General features: G+C 38.3%; 1 protein-coding gene across 1 annotated transcript in view; it reads right to left on the bottom strand.

The window, feature by feature from the left end:
• Positions 1–256: 256 nt before the first annotated feature.
• The window catches only part of LOC129223307 (uncharacterized), a 37609-nt gene continuing 21283 nt past the window's right edge, over positions 257–16582 (bottom strand). The window contains exons 4-7 of the mRNA XM_054857873.1: positions 10634–10785; positions 9450–9630; positions 7454–7690; positions 257–587 (exon numbers count right to left, since the gene is read on the bottom strand). Of these exons, the coding sequence (XP_054713848.1) occupies positions 257–587; positions 7454–7690; positions 9450–9630; positions 10634–10785 (901 nt within the window). The remainder of the gene's footprint in view (positions 588–7453; positions 7691–9449; positions 9631–10633; positions 10786–16582) is intronic.

The following is a 16582-nucleotide window of genomic DNA, read 5'->3' as shown; positions in this document are numbered from 1 at the left end:
CATTTTGGGTATTTACCCAGGTATACACCCTGGGTATTTACCCTTAAAAATAAATACCCGGGTATTTTACATCACTAATTGTTGATAACGTCAGTGTTACTCAATCATCTCGTTATTATATATATATATTGAGGATGTGTTTTGCTTAGTACCCGGATTATTGGTAATTTTTGTTGATCCGGATTGCCTTTGGTCCCAGTTATTCCGGATAAACGAGGTTGTACTGTATCACCCGTTTTCAGAAATATTCTTTCTGCTACCTGTTGTCAGACGATTCCTCCAACACTACCTGCAGAGATTTGGAACCTTTGAAAGTTTTGGTGGGCACTTCTATGTTGGCAATCAGTTCGGCGGCGTTCTTGCACGTCGTCGACTTGTCGCTGAGATCGTTCGATTTGTCCTTGCTGAGCAGTTCGAAGATGCTGGAGCACTGCGAGAAGAGTTCCGAGTCGAAAGTGTCGCAGTCCACCTGGTACTTGTTCTTTTCGAGGATCCGGTAGAGGTAGAGCAGGACACTCTGCAGGGAGAGGATCTGTAGTTTGAGCTTCTGGTTTTGTACTTTGAGGTCTTCGGATTCGCTCTGTAGTCTGGAATAGAAAATAACCGCTGTTACTAATGACAAACTGGGTTTAAACCATACATGTCATGCCTCTCGCCAAGCAAGGTAAGTTATTACAAAATCTCAAAAATGAGAAAAAGAGAAGATTCGGATTGATTAGAAACGTGATCCATAAAAACACATAAGATAAGATAAGATAAAATTTATTAACAAACAAAATACACATACATAACAGTAAGCAAAATTAAAAAAGTAAAGTTAAAAAACTTACAAATTATAAAACATAAATTACAAACTTCATAACAAAACATTAAGAAAATCTTGAGTATAATTCAACACGAGTTAGTATTAAATTCAACACTAAAGAGCGCCAAAGGCACTGTCCGCAGTGTTTTTTAATTGGTTTAGTATGGAGTACAAACACAAATATGTATTAACAGAAATATTTACAAATTAATTTTACACAAGTAGTAAAAATTTTACACAGAACAATTATTGGACTGTTTGGCTCCAGAAAAAAAACACACAATAACTCGCATTGAAACATTCAATAGTATAAAAATTACATTAAAAACGATTTTAAAATTCAAGAATAAAAATTTTAAAGATAGAAAAATATTAAAAGTAGACCATGTGATCAGGGTATGAATTTTGTATGACTCTCCATATCCCATATATGGGTCATCATTTTCAACGATAGCCAATAAGTAAAATACCAGTAACACGAGGATGTGTTATTTAGACTACATAGTTGGTTTAAATTATCATAATGCTACTTCGACACGGACAGAAATTTTTGTAGTGAACAATTCGCGCATGTCTTTGTTTCCAGTTAACACGCCCTCTTGTTGCTGACCAGCAGCTTTATTATTGCTTGTCACTTATTCCATCTTAGCGCTATCTTCTTTGACGACTCAACTAAAGTACGTTGCTCTCTAAGCGAAGAAACAGATGTCCCTTTCCGTTTGAAGTCAGATCACACAACCACTAATGGTGCACTCCACACCAAGCAGTGGAACATTCAGAAAAAAATTCAGGGGGTGGGGAGGATGTCCTATAGTTTCGGAAGGAGATATGGATAATTTTAGCCCCTTTCTACTGTTACAAAATGAAAATTCCGAGTTTCCAGGAAATTTCGTCTCCAAATACCCTGGCCATGCGCTTGATACCTGGGCTGTCCAACAGACCAATCGAGAGACGATTTACTGTGAATCAGAATGGGATACCTACCTCATTATGTCGCAGTGATTCGGAGCCCACCTTAAGCTGTTGGTCTCTCAGAAATTTATAACGGTACTTCATGCTCGGCTAGATAAACCCATGATGAACATGAACAGATAAGTTGTCTAAATTAAAATGTTCTGTAAGGATCCGGATGACATCAACATGAAAGCGAAAGCAAAACTAGTAAGTAGTATTTAAATTTTGTTATGTATTTTAAAATATTTTCGGTACAGGGAGCTAACCTGCTTCACACGCATCAGAGGATTTCGAACACAGAGTCGATTTTTACTGTATCAACGAGAAGGAAATATTACTTGGTGAAAGAAGGAATTAAAACCCGTCCCCTCTTTACGGTGCGTAGGCAGCTGCCGGAACAGACAATGTTGGCCTCTCAGCCATGATGAGCCTTTGGGATGTGTTCAAAAGTTTTGAAAGAAGATAAAAAAGTTTATCTCTTTCACACATTAGCGGTAACATTTTGCCAATACCCAGGCTGCGTTCGGAAACGATCCACCGGTTACACCGCGTGGTTAGACCGGTGTGGTTATAACGTATTTGGAATTTTTCTAGGAAGCCCGGTAGAACAGCTGTGTTTCCGAACGCTCGTGGTTACACCACGGTAGTTCTAGTTCAGCAGCAAACGACGCTCCAATCAAAGCATAACTTTCGTGATGGGGAAAATCACGTGCGTTACGATCAAAACATGAAACACGACCGGATTGGCCAACACAGACTTTGTGACGTACGTGACCTCGCTAACCGCTTCCAGGCTGCGGTACGACAGGTTGCTACCAAGTCGACCGCCAAAAAACGACCGCAGTGTTTCCGAACGCGGTTAAGTGACGTCACCAGTTCGACCGCAAGCGTTTCCGAACGCTTGCGGTGGCACCGAGGCGACCGATCCTTGTTTCCGAATGCACCCCTAGTGAATCTGCCGTTAGTTAAATTGGAGTTTTCTGCGCAGATTGGTTGATCCGAATTTGCAGCTCAGTAATTGAGTTTTCTTGTTTATTCATTTTACTGCTTCGTTCGTGTGATCGAACAAGAAAAAAGAAGTACGAGTTTCGTGTGCTGGAAGGTGAATCGCAGCACAAAAGGTGCGTACTTGATTTATATTTAATATTGGACTGTCTCCAATGATTTAGTCGTGGAGTTTTAAATTATTGTGAATGTTTTAATTTAGGAGTAAAGTTTAGTTTCTTATGCTACAGGAAAGTTAGAATTATTTGTTTGAGAATCTTCTGTAATTGAGGCTATTGTAACCTGTCAGCGTCGTAATGCTGTCTTTTGGATCTGCGTAGCCTTCACAATACTGTCGGGTTAGGTCTGAGCCAAACTATAGGATTTTGTGCGTGTGGGGGAGGAAGAGATCACGAACATACTGTATTGTCTCTAAAATTTACTGAAGTAAACTGAAGCCCAGCTATCGCCCAATCGCAGTTTACTCGTTTTTTTTTGTTTTTTTTTCTTTTAATTTTTAAAAAAAATTTTTTTAAATTGAAGCACCTTGATTTAACCAAGTTAAGAAAAATAGTTTATAAAGGCTCAACCAGGCCAGTCAGATTTTCAATCAGAGAGGTCAATTGAGCCCACGCGTTTTGAAAACCTCGTGTAATTATGTTACACCCCACCCCCTGGAAAACTTTTATGGGGGGGGAGAACTAGTTTAGGAGGCCGAAATTTTAGGGGTTTTCGTGAATTTTACTGCGTTTTACAAAAAAGGAAGTATTGTATTCGCGAAAAAATTTTCACTCAGAAATCGACATAAATTTCCATTTTACTCACCCCCGAATGAATGTTGAGTTTTTTATTTTCTTTTTTCGACTCGACCAAACGTGGATAAGTGCCTAAGAACGTATAGATACGCGAAATATCCATTATCCATTTTAACAATTCCCGAGTTAATTACAACGAGTTTTCTCTTGACGTCTGTATATACGTATGTGCGTATGTATGTCGCATAACTCAAGAACGGAAAGTCCGAGAAAGTTGAAATTTGGTACGTAGACTCCTAGTGGGAGTCTAGTTGTGTAACTTCCCTTTTGGTTGCATTTGGGTATTTCTAAGGGGGTATTTTGCCCCTTTTTGGGGGGAAATCATTGTTAATTTCGATGTAAACTCAAGTGGTGTTATAATTTGGCGGACACTTGGCGATATATCGCTAGTCTTTTTTGGTCGCCAAGTTTTGTCGCCAACTTGGGGCAAAGTTGGTGATTTTTTTTTAATTTTTAAATTTGGTTTTAATTTGGCCACTGTTGGTGATATTTAAAGAGTAAACTATGGAATCACATTAAAATTTCCAGTAATGGGGAAATGACATTAAATTGGAGTAAAATGAAGTCATGTGATGCACACATCAGCTCGTTTTTAACAGGAATGAAATAATCAGAATTTTTTTAAACTTGCAGGATATTTCATTGATATTTTGAAGTACACCTTGTAATTGTTTGAAGTTATTTCCACCAGAGTTAGTGGAGTTCGAAGCTGCTGTCCATGGGCAGTCGCCATCACAGCTTGTTGCTGGTGTGCATTACCGAAACCACAATTTTTGTCTGTAATCATTACAATTTTTTTTTCTCGTAAACAACATATTTCCCTAGAATATGAACCTAATTGTGATCAAAAAAGTTGAAAATTGCACGTTTTTGAGGTGTTCGATTACAATGTTATGTTTTTCTACCATTTTTTTTAAACATTTCTTGCATGAAAAAAAAATTATTAACAATATCATCCAAGAGTTAGGTTCATACAGAGTATAATTGAGTAAAGAAAATTCACATATTTACAGAACAATTGGTCAAAAGTTCTTTGAACTAGAATGCACACCAGTTGAAAAAAAAACGTTGTTTCGAGAAAAACGCGTTTGAAACATATTCTTGAATAATTTTACTAACATTTTATGATATTACAAAAAAAAAAAAAAAAGATTTTACCAGTCTAAACTGGTTCTCCCTCCCCCCTTTAAATGACGGGCCTGGCTACAATTTGATTTTAACGGTCAACATTTCAATAATTACTCATGTGTAATTACTCGAAAGTAGATAACATCACGACGCTATGGCGTATCTCGAGATTCTTGAGACAGTCTGCCGACTATTTCTTTTTGAAGGCGAAAAAAAACCTAAAAATTTTAGAGAAAAAAAAATCTTGAATTTCATCGAGCGAAGATTTTTATCGTATTTTCTGCGGTTTAATCCCCGAGTATAGTATGTACTTGTTAACCGACTTCAAAAAGGAGGCGGTTATCAGTTCATACCGTATGTATGTTTTTTTTTTTTTTTTTTGTTTGTCCACTCATAGCGTCTCACCTAGTGAACCGATTTTGATGATTCTTTTTTTAATGGATAGCGGATGGCTCAACTTAGGTCCCATTACTTTGTTTGACCATATTTGTTCTTCAGAAAAAAAGTTATGGGCAAAAAAACAGTAAATTTTATGCAATCAAAATGATATTGTAGCGAAGTTCGCACTTTTCATCCTGGATAACGGTGGCTCAGTGGTAGAATTCTCGCCTCCCACACGAGCGACCCGGGTTCAAATCCCGACTAGGATAAAGTGAGTTTTACTAAAATTTTGTTTCTACTGTTTCCCGTATTTTCTCGAATGTGCTATTAATTTCTGTATCTTTCCAAGTCTGGAAAGTTCCAGCACTTTCTCAAGTTGTATATAAGGAGATGTAACGTTCATTCGTGGTTCTGAATAAAGATCTCGAGTTGAGACTAACGAGTATTCGCTTCATTTGGCTTTCACATTGTCTTCGCTATCTTCATCTACGCGACAATATGAAACTCATTGTTATAAAAGTTTGGTGCCATATAACAGTAACATTAATAGTAATTGTAATGATGATTTTGAATAAAGGCTTTTCTAAAGCAATACAGTGATATAGAGCCGAACTTCTTACTAGGTAACTTCTTACTTTTACTGAAATATCTACATTTACACTAAAAGGAATGAAATAAAAAATTTTTGGAAAAAAAAAATAGAACCGACTTCAAAATTGCTCTAAAAAGTGCAAAATAATTTTATTCTTTAAACACCATCGATAATACTTTTAAACATAATTTTTGAAGTTGGCGCAAAAACAAAACGTAAAATCCATTGTAACCATGCTTCGTTCATATTTTTATCAAAAAATCATCCAAACTTAGGAACGGAACATTTATATCGTTACTCAAATATATGCTGTCATCAATGCGTAATGCATGTGGTAGTGAAGAAACTGGACCTGGTAAAATTTATACTTGTAGTTGAGTTATGGCTGTGAATGATTTTATCGATCGTTTTTCAACTTCAAAAATTATGTTTAAAAGTATTATCGATGGTGTTTAAAGAATAAAATTATTTTTCACTTTTTAGAGAAATTTTGAAGTCGGTTCTATTTTTTTTTTCAAAATTTTTTTATATTTTTTAAGTTTAGCATCTTATTATTAAGCTTGGTGCTCATTTATATTTTAGGATTAATCTAATGTAGGTTTGTCTTGTAGTCTATTATTGAAATTTATATTTTGCGTCACAGACAACTAAAATAAGTTCTGCTGCCAGTCTTTGGCTTATCCAACCGGGAGGGCGGTAGTCCTGGAATGGCGCTGGACTTCGCCATTTAAAGTTTTAGGGGGGCGTTTAAGGTTTTTTCGGGGGGGGGGGGTCTTTTGTTCAAAAGGTTTTTTCATGGTATTTGTGGGGGGAGGGGAGGGTGCGTGATTGCTATTGGGGTTACAGGCACTCCTGAGCTAAAGCCTTTTGGGGGGGGGGCGGTCCGCCCCGAGTGTTAACCGTCTGGGAGGGTGACACCTAAAGGGAATTGCAAGTTTCTGAAAAACATGAAGCTGAAATGCATTTTTAAGGATACAAATTTGAAAATTTTTCCCGAGGAAACTCCCTGGAATTCCTTTTATTTCCACCCAACATCATGGAGTGAATACTATACTCAGGATTAGGTTCACATTGTCAGTACTTCGACTGAAAACTGTATGAATTCCATTCTTATTTAGTAAAATAAAACCTTTTTTTTTTGCATTTGTGGTGGGGGGGGGGGGAGAATGACACCACAAATTTCCGCCCCGGGTGTCACCCATGCTAGGTACGCCCCTATTATTAATATAATTTTTTTTTTCATTTTTTTTTTCATTTATTTTTTGAGGTGGCAGTCGGGTGGCATAAGTTTTTAATCACAGCTTTCTTTTCTCATTTAGCCGTCCTGTGATTGGTAGCGACCACTCATTATGTCCTTCATTGCAAAGCCCTTCAAAGGAAAAAACGCTAAACTTTACCATCAAAGCGCTTTCGGGAAAAATTGTCTTCTGAATTTTAAGAATGTTTTGCTTGAGAATGAAATCATTTATGTATATCTAATGAGAAGGTGCATTCACTATTTAAGAATTGCAACATTGCCCTCAAATTTGCCGAAAAAGGTTTTTTTTTTGAGGGGAGGGGGGAGTGACGTGACCTCCCATCGGGAAGTCTCTCAGCTTCGATGGGAGGACATCTGCCTGCAGCGCGGTTATGGACCATTCCAAACTGATGAGTCCATACTAAGAATGAAACTGCAGCCTCTGTATGACATAACCCAGCTATCGGTGTATTGCATGTAACATTAATAAATGATCCACAGAATCTGAGTTGTGTTATGAGTTGGTCTGTCGAATGTCGACGGGAGATTCACCTCACCTGTTGCTTTGGTCCTTGAGCCTAGAGTTCTCCAGCATGGTGTGGTTGAGCCTCCCCACGACGGAGGTGAGCTCCCGCCTCAGGTTCGAGGTCTCCCGGCCTCCCTTTGTCACGTGACGCGGGGAGGCGACAGGTCTCAGGAAGACGACCCTGCACACTGGGCGAGAAGAGGACAGTAGGCGACTCACCTCCGTCGGGTCGCAGCCGATCAACAAGTGGCCGTTCACTTCCAGCAACCTGCAGAGAGACAAATCTATCACGATCTAGATGTTGGCTTTTTTGTCAAAAACTAGTTCCGACAAGGCTCGCGAAGCTGTTAACATAGGTTTCTACCAGAGTGAAACATCTTTATGACTAGAATATCGTTGGAAAAACGTTCGAGGTTTTTAAAGGGGTTTTTTTTATGTGAGGACTTTGAATTTCGAATCGGAAAACTTTTGTGCTTCGGAAGTGACGCAGTTGTTTCTTGTGTGACGAAACGTCGCACATGCACTCTTCTCGCTTTCTTTCATTCTCGTTGTCCGTACGTTGCGTGTACAGCAGCTGTTGGTTTTCAACAGAGCATCCGTTGAAACCTTAGACCAGGATTAATTAAATGGAGGCAGCAAGTCCAACCATTGGCTTCGCAACAGCTGAGGTAAAGACGCCAAGACTTGTGACTCAACAGCGACGAATTGTTAAGATGTTTTGCATGGAACTAGAGACAGAAACTTGATTTCTTCACACACAATATATGCTATTCAAAAGTGATCGGTGAATAATTAAAATGTTTGTAATACAAAAGTCTCACTTCTATCGATTGGTTTAGTGCTTTACTTTGCGATGTGTTACCGTAAAATTAGAACAACTGTTTATAAAACAAAGATGATCCTTTTCATTCAACGACAATCGCAATATGTGTTTTTCCTAAAATACATTTCACGGTCATCAAAGCAGAAAGATTTTCATCAAATTGCAAGGCCTGGATCTTTGCTAAAAATCGAGTTAAAAAATCTCTTTAAGTTTCTTGTCAAATTGTTGACGAAAGTCGTCTTTTGGCTCACGCGTGTATATGATTTCATTGGCGAAAAAACTCTTAAAAAGGAGTACTTTTAAAGCTTCCTTTCTTTCTTTTGAGTGATAAAACCTCATATCACCCTCGAGGAGCGCTACAGGAGAACGGCGTGCCTTTTTTTTTTTAATTTTTACAGCAGCAAGCTCCTTTTATTTAAATTTTAACTTTTAATTTCATAACCTTATTCTTGTATTGTCCACCGTCCGCAACGGTGGTAGGTCTATACCCACTACCCGGCGGCCAGGCGGGGAAAATTGTTTGGTTTCAAGGCAAAAGCCCCGGCTTTTTCCCCAGGACTTCACCACTGGTAATAAGCAATATCCGCTTTAGGGGCTGTCTACAAATTACGTCCCGCGTTGAGGGGGAAAGGGTTCCTGATAATTTTTCCAAAGGTCTATGTTTTCGCGATTGTGAACTTTATGAATGGACAGTTCTGTGACTCAAAGAAAAAGCAAAAGACTTGTCACAACTCCTGATTTTCGTCATTGGATTGCTTTCCATTTTTCGAAAAAAAAAAAAAAAATTCTAAAAGAGCATGGTCGAGAAAGCATGGGGAGCTAATTTTTTTGTTATTAATTTTTGGTCATATTTTCTCTTTAAAAAAAAATCTTAAAAGATGTTCAGTCGCTGTTTTCACCTTCTTTGCTGACGTCACAAGTAAACAAGTCGCTAGGGTTACCAGAACGAAGTTTCAGGCTATAGCCAAATTTTGCCAAATGAATATTTTTAACCAAAAATTCTCGTTCCGCTAATAATTGCTCGCAGTGAAAAACCACCAAAAGGGCGATATCTTGCCAGAAATGATAGCCACGCGATCAGATCCACTTGACCCTCTTCACCTGTGACGTCACACGATGAAACATTCTATCAGTTTCAGTGTCTAAAAGTAGCTGTTTTGACTTAATGAAACATCCCCATTAACCACCAGTTGGGTCACGTTACCTGTCTCCGGCCTGCAGGTCGGTGCTGTGGTGTGCCCACTCCACTTGGGGTATAGAGGGCCCTTCCTGTCCGCAGGACACCAGGACTGAGTTCTCCAGGGCCGGATGTTCGCTGGCGTGCAGGGCTGGGATGGAGCCCCTCTCCCGGACAGACTGGATATATGTGTGCAACGCCTCGCACACTCTCTGCGAAAGAAAACGTGGAAGATTAGATAAAGGATCAGGTGAGGGTGAAAGAAAACATGGGGGTAAACGGGAAGCAAAATATTACCCAGCAGAATTCGGAAATAAGACTTCATACTCGAAAACGGGACGATATATAATAAAAAAGCAAACTACAAAACTCTATAAAATCAAAAAAGTATGTACCTTGGGCATAAAAGTGATGCAAGTGGACAGAAAATACAGTTGCTGTGCAAAAGTAGAGAACGCGCCTTTGTTTGTTCACGTTGAATGAAACTGCACTCTCTGGAAAAGATGCTCATGCATCTGTATTGCTCAAAATGTTGTATTTCAGCATAAATACGTAACTAGGCACGGGATTGTACTTTTTGCTTCACATTGTTCATTGTACAACATGGCAGGAAACACAAACACCGTGGTATAAGTATCGATAATACGGTTTCAAAGCTCCTGCAATGTTGGTGTAAGGGTTGCATACACTTATTGTTTGATATATCCTATAGGTAAAAATTCAAAGGTTTCAAGTCAGGTAGCAATGGAGGTCATTCTGCACTGTAACAATAACCGATTCTTCAGAAAATTGCTGAACCCTAAATTAAGTGACGAAAATGGAGGCGGATTGTATCAAGTAAATTATGTGACTAAAATTGTAAAAACGGACCAATTTTCGTGAAAATTTCAAAAATCCACAAACAATGGCAGACAGGTCAAAGTGTTAAGCTATCTTTCATACTTTAAATCGACAATCAAAGATGCCTGTCTTGCTTTGAAATTTTAAGATACGGTCTTTTTTATTGACATGGTGTCCAAAACGTGTTAAAACATAAGTTTTTTTTTCTTCTCTTGTCTCTCCCAATCTGTCTCTTTTTGTTCTCAGAACACGAACAATCACGATTATCTAAAATAGCAATGTGCCGAGTTGTTACTTGATTACAGTTTCTGCTCTTTAAAAAGAGGGTCAATTAATGGTATCGGAAAGGCTTAAGGTGAACGTGAAATGACTCACCTGATTGTCCGGGGAGGCAACGGGCGGCTGTTTGTCCCAAAGGGCGGCAGATTCCCAATGTTGCTCTTGAAGCGACAGCAGGGCCATCTCTTCCTTTACCAGTCGGTACTCGTACTCGGCGACCGATATTTGATCGTCAATAGAGGACCTGCGTTCAAAACAAGGAACACTACTTTTACAACATGAAAAATACATATTCGTACAGAATGTTTCATAAAAGGGTGGCAAAAATTTTTGATGATAGCACTCATCCAAACAAGCAACTCTCGTCAAAGAATGCATGCTTTTAATCTGAACGCAAAGGTGGAAGGAGGTTCAGTTATTTAACGCAAGGATACTCTAAGTACAGATAAATTTCAAAAGTAAGTTTAATGAGATGTGATTACAGTATGTACTTAAAACAATGAACGGCACTGGCTATGCAAACGTTACAACAGTAGAAAAAGATTGGAGAATTTTCTAAGAAATACCTGACTTACTACCCTACCCCTGTAGCTTTCAAAAATCCTGTGGCGAGGTTTTATTCGGGTTGAATGTGGATCTCATGTTGTTATTTCTCATCCCCGAGATCCGCAGAGCTAGATCAGGTCCATGAATCCATGCACCCTGAGGAAGTCCACGACCAGTAAAGGATCACCAAACAGGTCCTGTCTGGTGAGCCCCAAAGAGAATGGAAATGTGAGCAGGAGAGGACTGTGCAGATGAACACTTAGCGCTAAGTTCGAACTGTTTAATACCATTGACAAAAGTCATTGTTGATAAATATCCACTTAAGAGACGGGTGAGAGCAGTTAGCAGTTTGGTCCCGTGTAAGAGAGCCACCAGGTTGCTTGCTTTGATACCAATCATGCAACGGCGTGGCTTTCCAAATGGCCATGTTCGCTGCCTTTTGTTTAGAGAAAGACTCCATGAAAGCGAGAGAGGCAACTGGAACAATGGTCTCACCAGCACCAGCTTTTGCTAAAGCGTCAGCAATTTCGTTACCAGCGACATCGACATGAGACGGGATCCATTGAAAGTGAATCTGGTGAAAGGGGGAAAGACGTTTTAGGATCTCGAGAATCTTCCTACTAGTGTCATCCATTACATTATGCCAGTCGGCTAAGTGCTGGATAGCACTTCTGCTGTCCGTAAAGATCCAGATATCATTCAACTATGGGAGTAACAAGAATTTCAAGATCCCGAAAACGAATGTATATGCCAGTACCATTATCATCAAGTTTACTTCTGTCTGTATGCATGTGAACAGCGTCCGTGGGGGCGCTAGATATTCTCTCTACGGCTAATTGTCTTAGGTAACATGGTACATCCTTTTGCTTATTGACATAAACAGAGAGGTCATCATGAAAGACCCCCTCAAGACCCTCTGAGGGGTCGATAAATTGACACTAACTGTGGAGCGCAATAGAGCTGTCCAAAAGGCGACTAGACCCGACCCGACTAAAGGGACTATCACGCTTGAGTCTCTGGTTACTGCTCCAGGAACCTAGAAACTTTAAGGTGCGATTTTGTGTGCCAATACCAGAAAGTTTAATGTAGTACTTCGCCAAACTTGCTTTTCTTCTAAGACGGGCTGAAAATTATCCTCAAAGACTACGATGTTATTTGTACAAGAATTACGTAGACCTGTAATGATCCTTGCAGCGCTCAGTTGAACACGGTGAATCGGAAGCACTATGCTAGATGGGAAAACTATACTTCAAAATGGGTCAAATAAGAGAGACATGGGTGTTTCTAAGGGTACTAGCGTCGGCACCCCAATCACGGCCTGAAATGTATTTAAGTATATTTAAGCGCTTCTTAGCTCTCAACGCAAAATGTTCCAAGTGACCATCACTCAACATCTCAGGATCCAATATATAGCCCAAGTACTTTGGGTGTTTCTCCACCACCAGAGGATGTCCTTTCATAAAGATGCTTGGTTGAAAGTTAGGTGGCAAGTTTATATAATTTTCTGTTGGTTGTGAAAAATTCCGCGGTTGATTTAGAAGGGTTAAAGTCTAGTTTGTGGTCAAAGGCAAAGTTCCATATCTCAGACAGAGCCAGATTACTGTCTCTTCAACCTTTTGAATATCAGAGCCTGAACTTCATAGAACAATATCGTCTGCGAACAGACCTACTTCACAGTTACCAATAGCCTTTTCGATTCTAGCAATGAAAAGTGAAAATAAGAAGGGACTCAAAACCGAGCCCTGGGGAACACCTAGACTTATCTTAAAATCCTTTCAAGTTGCATTATTGAACTGTACTCTGATGTATCTATTTCTTAGAAAATCATAAATCCAAGGCAGAGCCCTGCCACGAATGCCGAAGGCCTTAGAAAGGTCGAGAAAGGCAGTAATGGGTGTGATTTGTGGGTCTGTTGTTTCGTGCGTCTCTAATTTTTTGACTAAAATAAAGCACTTGATCAATTGTGGTATGTCCTTCTCTAAAACCAAATCGCTCCTCTGGTAGGAAGCCGTGGGAATTCAAATAAATGTAAGTCTTTTCAAAATCATCTTCTCCATAATTTTACGTGAGGTGGAAGTCGGAGCAATGGGTTAAAACTCTCAGAGGAAGCAAAATCCCCACCAGGTTTTTTAATAGGTATAACGGTTGCTCTCTTCTATTCATGGGGAAGATAACTCATTCTCCAGGATTCGTTGATGATACCTAAAAGTCTCCGTTTTCCATGTTGACTCAAATGGGAAATTATATAACCATGTATACCATCTGGTCCAGGTGAAGTATTGAGCTTCAGACCCAAATGGCAGCCTCAAGTTCTTGTGCAGAGAAGGATCTGTTAAAAATAGGCAGGCTCTCGTGAGAATTACTGCGACAGCCGTGTACAGTGTTATTTGCCGAGATTTTCACATGTTTCTCGTTGTTGATAAATTCTAGACTGCTCGTTGACTGATAGTGCTCTCCCTGAAAGTTAGCTACTTGTTCGTCACTCTGAACCAAGGTTCCATTTTTGGAATAAATACAGTCAACGCTCTATAGAACGATCTCCTATTACTGCGACCCCTCCGTTATAGCGACCGATGCATGAAGTCCCATTTCCTTTTCCATAGATGCAATGGAATTTTACCGTTATTAGAGCGTCCAAACTGAACCGTTCATTCCAATATAACGTCCAAAACTAAGTTGCAATTTTTGTTTTATCCTCAGTACTAACTATTCGAATACTTATATTTGAATATTTTATGTTTCTAAAAGTAAAATATTACCTTTGAAAAGAATTATTTGATGGTATAGGGTCAAAGAAATGATGAAACCGAACACAAATAGTAGACACTATGAATTATATTTTTTTGAAAAATCGGAAAAAAAAAAAAAAACCGTAAAGCTTTTGAAAATGCAGCATAAAATTAAAAAAAAAAACTAACAAATTAAAAAATATATATATTTTGTAGCTTCTTGATTCTCTTTTAAAACGAAAAAACGAAGCGTAACTATGAGCATTATGCGTGCATTTAAAAAAAATGACATAATAATATGTCGTACGTTATAACGTCCTTTCGTTATAGCAACTGATTTTGTTTGGACGACAGGGGTCGTTATAACGAGCGTCAACTGTAGTATCACATTTTTCGAATTGGGGTTGTTCTTTACTAAGACTCTTGATAAATTTCCACAATTTACTGTTATACGATCTCGAATTCAGGTTGGCACATAATTCATTCCATTGTGATCAGCATCCAGGGCATTCAACAGTTTCTTCTCTCTAAAATTAGAGATTGGAGAACAGGTATTTTGGTCTCTATTAGCGTGTATCTCATAGGGTTTCCAATCCCCATCCCGAATCCAGCATGATATTTAGCGGGATGAATCCCGCGGGAGCGAGAGTTAAATTCCGCCGGATTTCTAATCCCGCAAAGATTTTCTATGCAAGCCATTTTCCAACATTTGCCCCTCATAAAACAAATATTTTCAAACATCATCTGAAGTTTGAATCACCTTCCTTGTATATTTGCAAGAAGAGGAAGAAAAACTTTGGGTAGCATATCATGAACGGTGGATTTACCATTTAAGAACACGATACTTTTTTTTTTTTTTTTATCGAGTTTGGATTATTAGAGTTTATTTTTCTGAGAATGCATTGGTTTTCTCATTCGAGGTTCCGGTTTGCATTCGTTCAGATATTGGGAATAAGCGTAAAAATGACGAACGTTTTCGAAAACCATCGCTAGAATTTGAATCTCAGAAAACTGCGCTTTGGTAAAAAATTGAGAAAGTGTATTTTTAACCTACTTCAAAAAGGAGGCGGTTAACAGTTCATACCGTATAAATGTTTTTTTTTTTTTTTTGTCCACTCACAGCGCCTCACCTAGTGAACCGATTTCGATGATTATTTTTTCATGGATAGGGGATGGCTCAACTTAGGTCCCATTACTTTGTTTGACCATATTTGTTCTTTAGAAAAAAAGTTATGGGCAAAAAACAGTAAATTTCAAGCAATTTCCCTGCTAAATGATTAAATATGACACCCATTGTTACAAAAGTTTACAAGAGTAAAATTAATAGAAATTGTAATGATAATTTTGAATAAAGGCTTCTCTGAAGCAAGCATCAAGTTTCTTCAGTGTCGTTGCTCTTTAGTGGAGGTAAACCTAACCTGGGTGGGAGGTAATGCAGTGATTAGGATCTGCTTAGCCTTCGAAATGCTACCAGGTTAGGTTTGCTTATATAGTGGTATTTTTATCGTTTTCATCTGTGCTAATAACAGATGATCTGGGCTAAGTAAGGAGATACGGGATTGCATCACAAGCAACTTGTATGCTGTGCAATGTAAATTAGTTAGGGAAAACGTAATATTTAAATGGTTATAATTAAATTCACGCACAAATGAATTCCAGAGAGGAACAAAGATAAATATTTAGTGCCAATCGCTTAAAGTTTAAGGCGTGTTAATACATTTTTTTTTTAAGCAAGGAGCATTTTTATGAAAAAAAAGGTGAAGTTTCGTGATGGTAACTTCTTACTATTTCTGAAATGCATTTACACTAAAAAGAATAAAATGAAAAAATTTTGAAAAAAAAAGAACTAACTTCAAAATTGCTCTAAAAAGTTAAAAATTATTTTATTCTTTAAACACCATCGATACTACTTTTAAACATAATTTTTGAAGTTGGCGCAAAAATGATAGATAAAATCATTCACAGCCATAACTCAGTTAAAACCATAAATTTAACCAGACCCAGTTTATTCACTACCACATACATTATGCATTGATAACAGCATATTTGAGAAACGATATAAAAATTTCGCTCCTAAAAAAAATTATGTTTAAAAGTAGTATCGATGGTGTTTAAAGAATAAAATTATTTTTCACTTTTTAGAGCAATTTTGAAGTTGGTTCAATTTTTTTTTTTTTTTCAAATTTTTTTTATACAGATCACAAAACCGCTGGAGTAGCCTAAATGCAATATTGGAACTCTTGTGTTTGCACTCAAAACCTTTAACTTACTTAAAGTGCGCGGTATTTTTTTCCGAAGAAAAAGCCTCTGACATTATTTAAGTTCTCTAGCCGGGGGGGGGGGGGGGGGGGGGGGGGGTAGAAGGTGCACGTCGATATCTTTATCGTTGTTACGCTAATGTAGTAAATGTGAGTGGTACCTTGAAAATTATGTTGGATAAATGGACCTTATTCACAGTTTGGTAACGGTCCCATCAGCTGCCGGTCTGCGGTTATTTTGACCAACTATGCAGTGCTAGTAGTGCTAAAAAAAAACTCGTTTTATTTAATTATTACTGCACTTCATACGCAGCATGAACATGCTTAGGGCAAAAAACGACTTATGGCTACATGAAAAATGCCGAGAAAAGGGAAAAGTAAAACGAGAATTCGAGTTTTCACCATGTTTCTGATGAAGAACCAAAGAGACTTAAACACATGAAAATACGATAATAGAGTATTTCGTAATAAATGAATCATTCATGATTTTTTTACAACGTTTCTTAGA

Source organism: Uloborus diversus, chromosome 5 (genome assembly GCF_026930045.1).
Source record: "Uloborus diversus isolate 005 chromosome 5, Udiv.v.3.1, whole genome shotgun sequence".
Lineage (NCBI taxonomy): Eukaryota > Metazoa > Arthropoda > Arachnida > Araneae > Uloboridae > Uloborus > Uloborus diversus.
The sequence above is the reverse complement of the archived record's forward strand: the minus strand, read 5'-3'. Positions and strand labels throughout refer to the sequence as shown.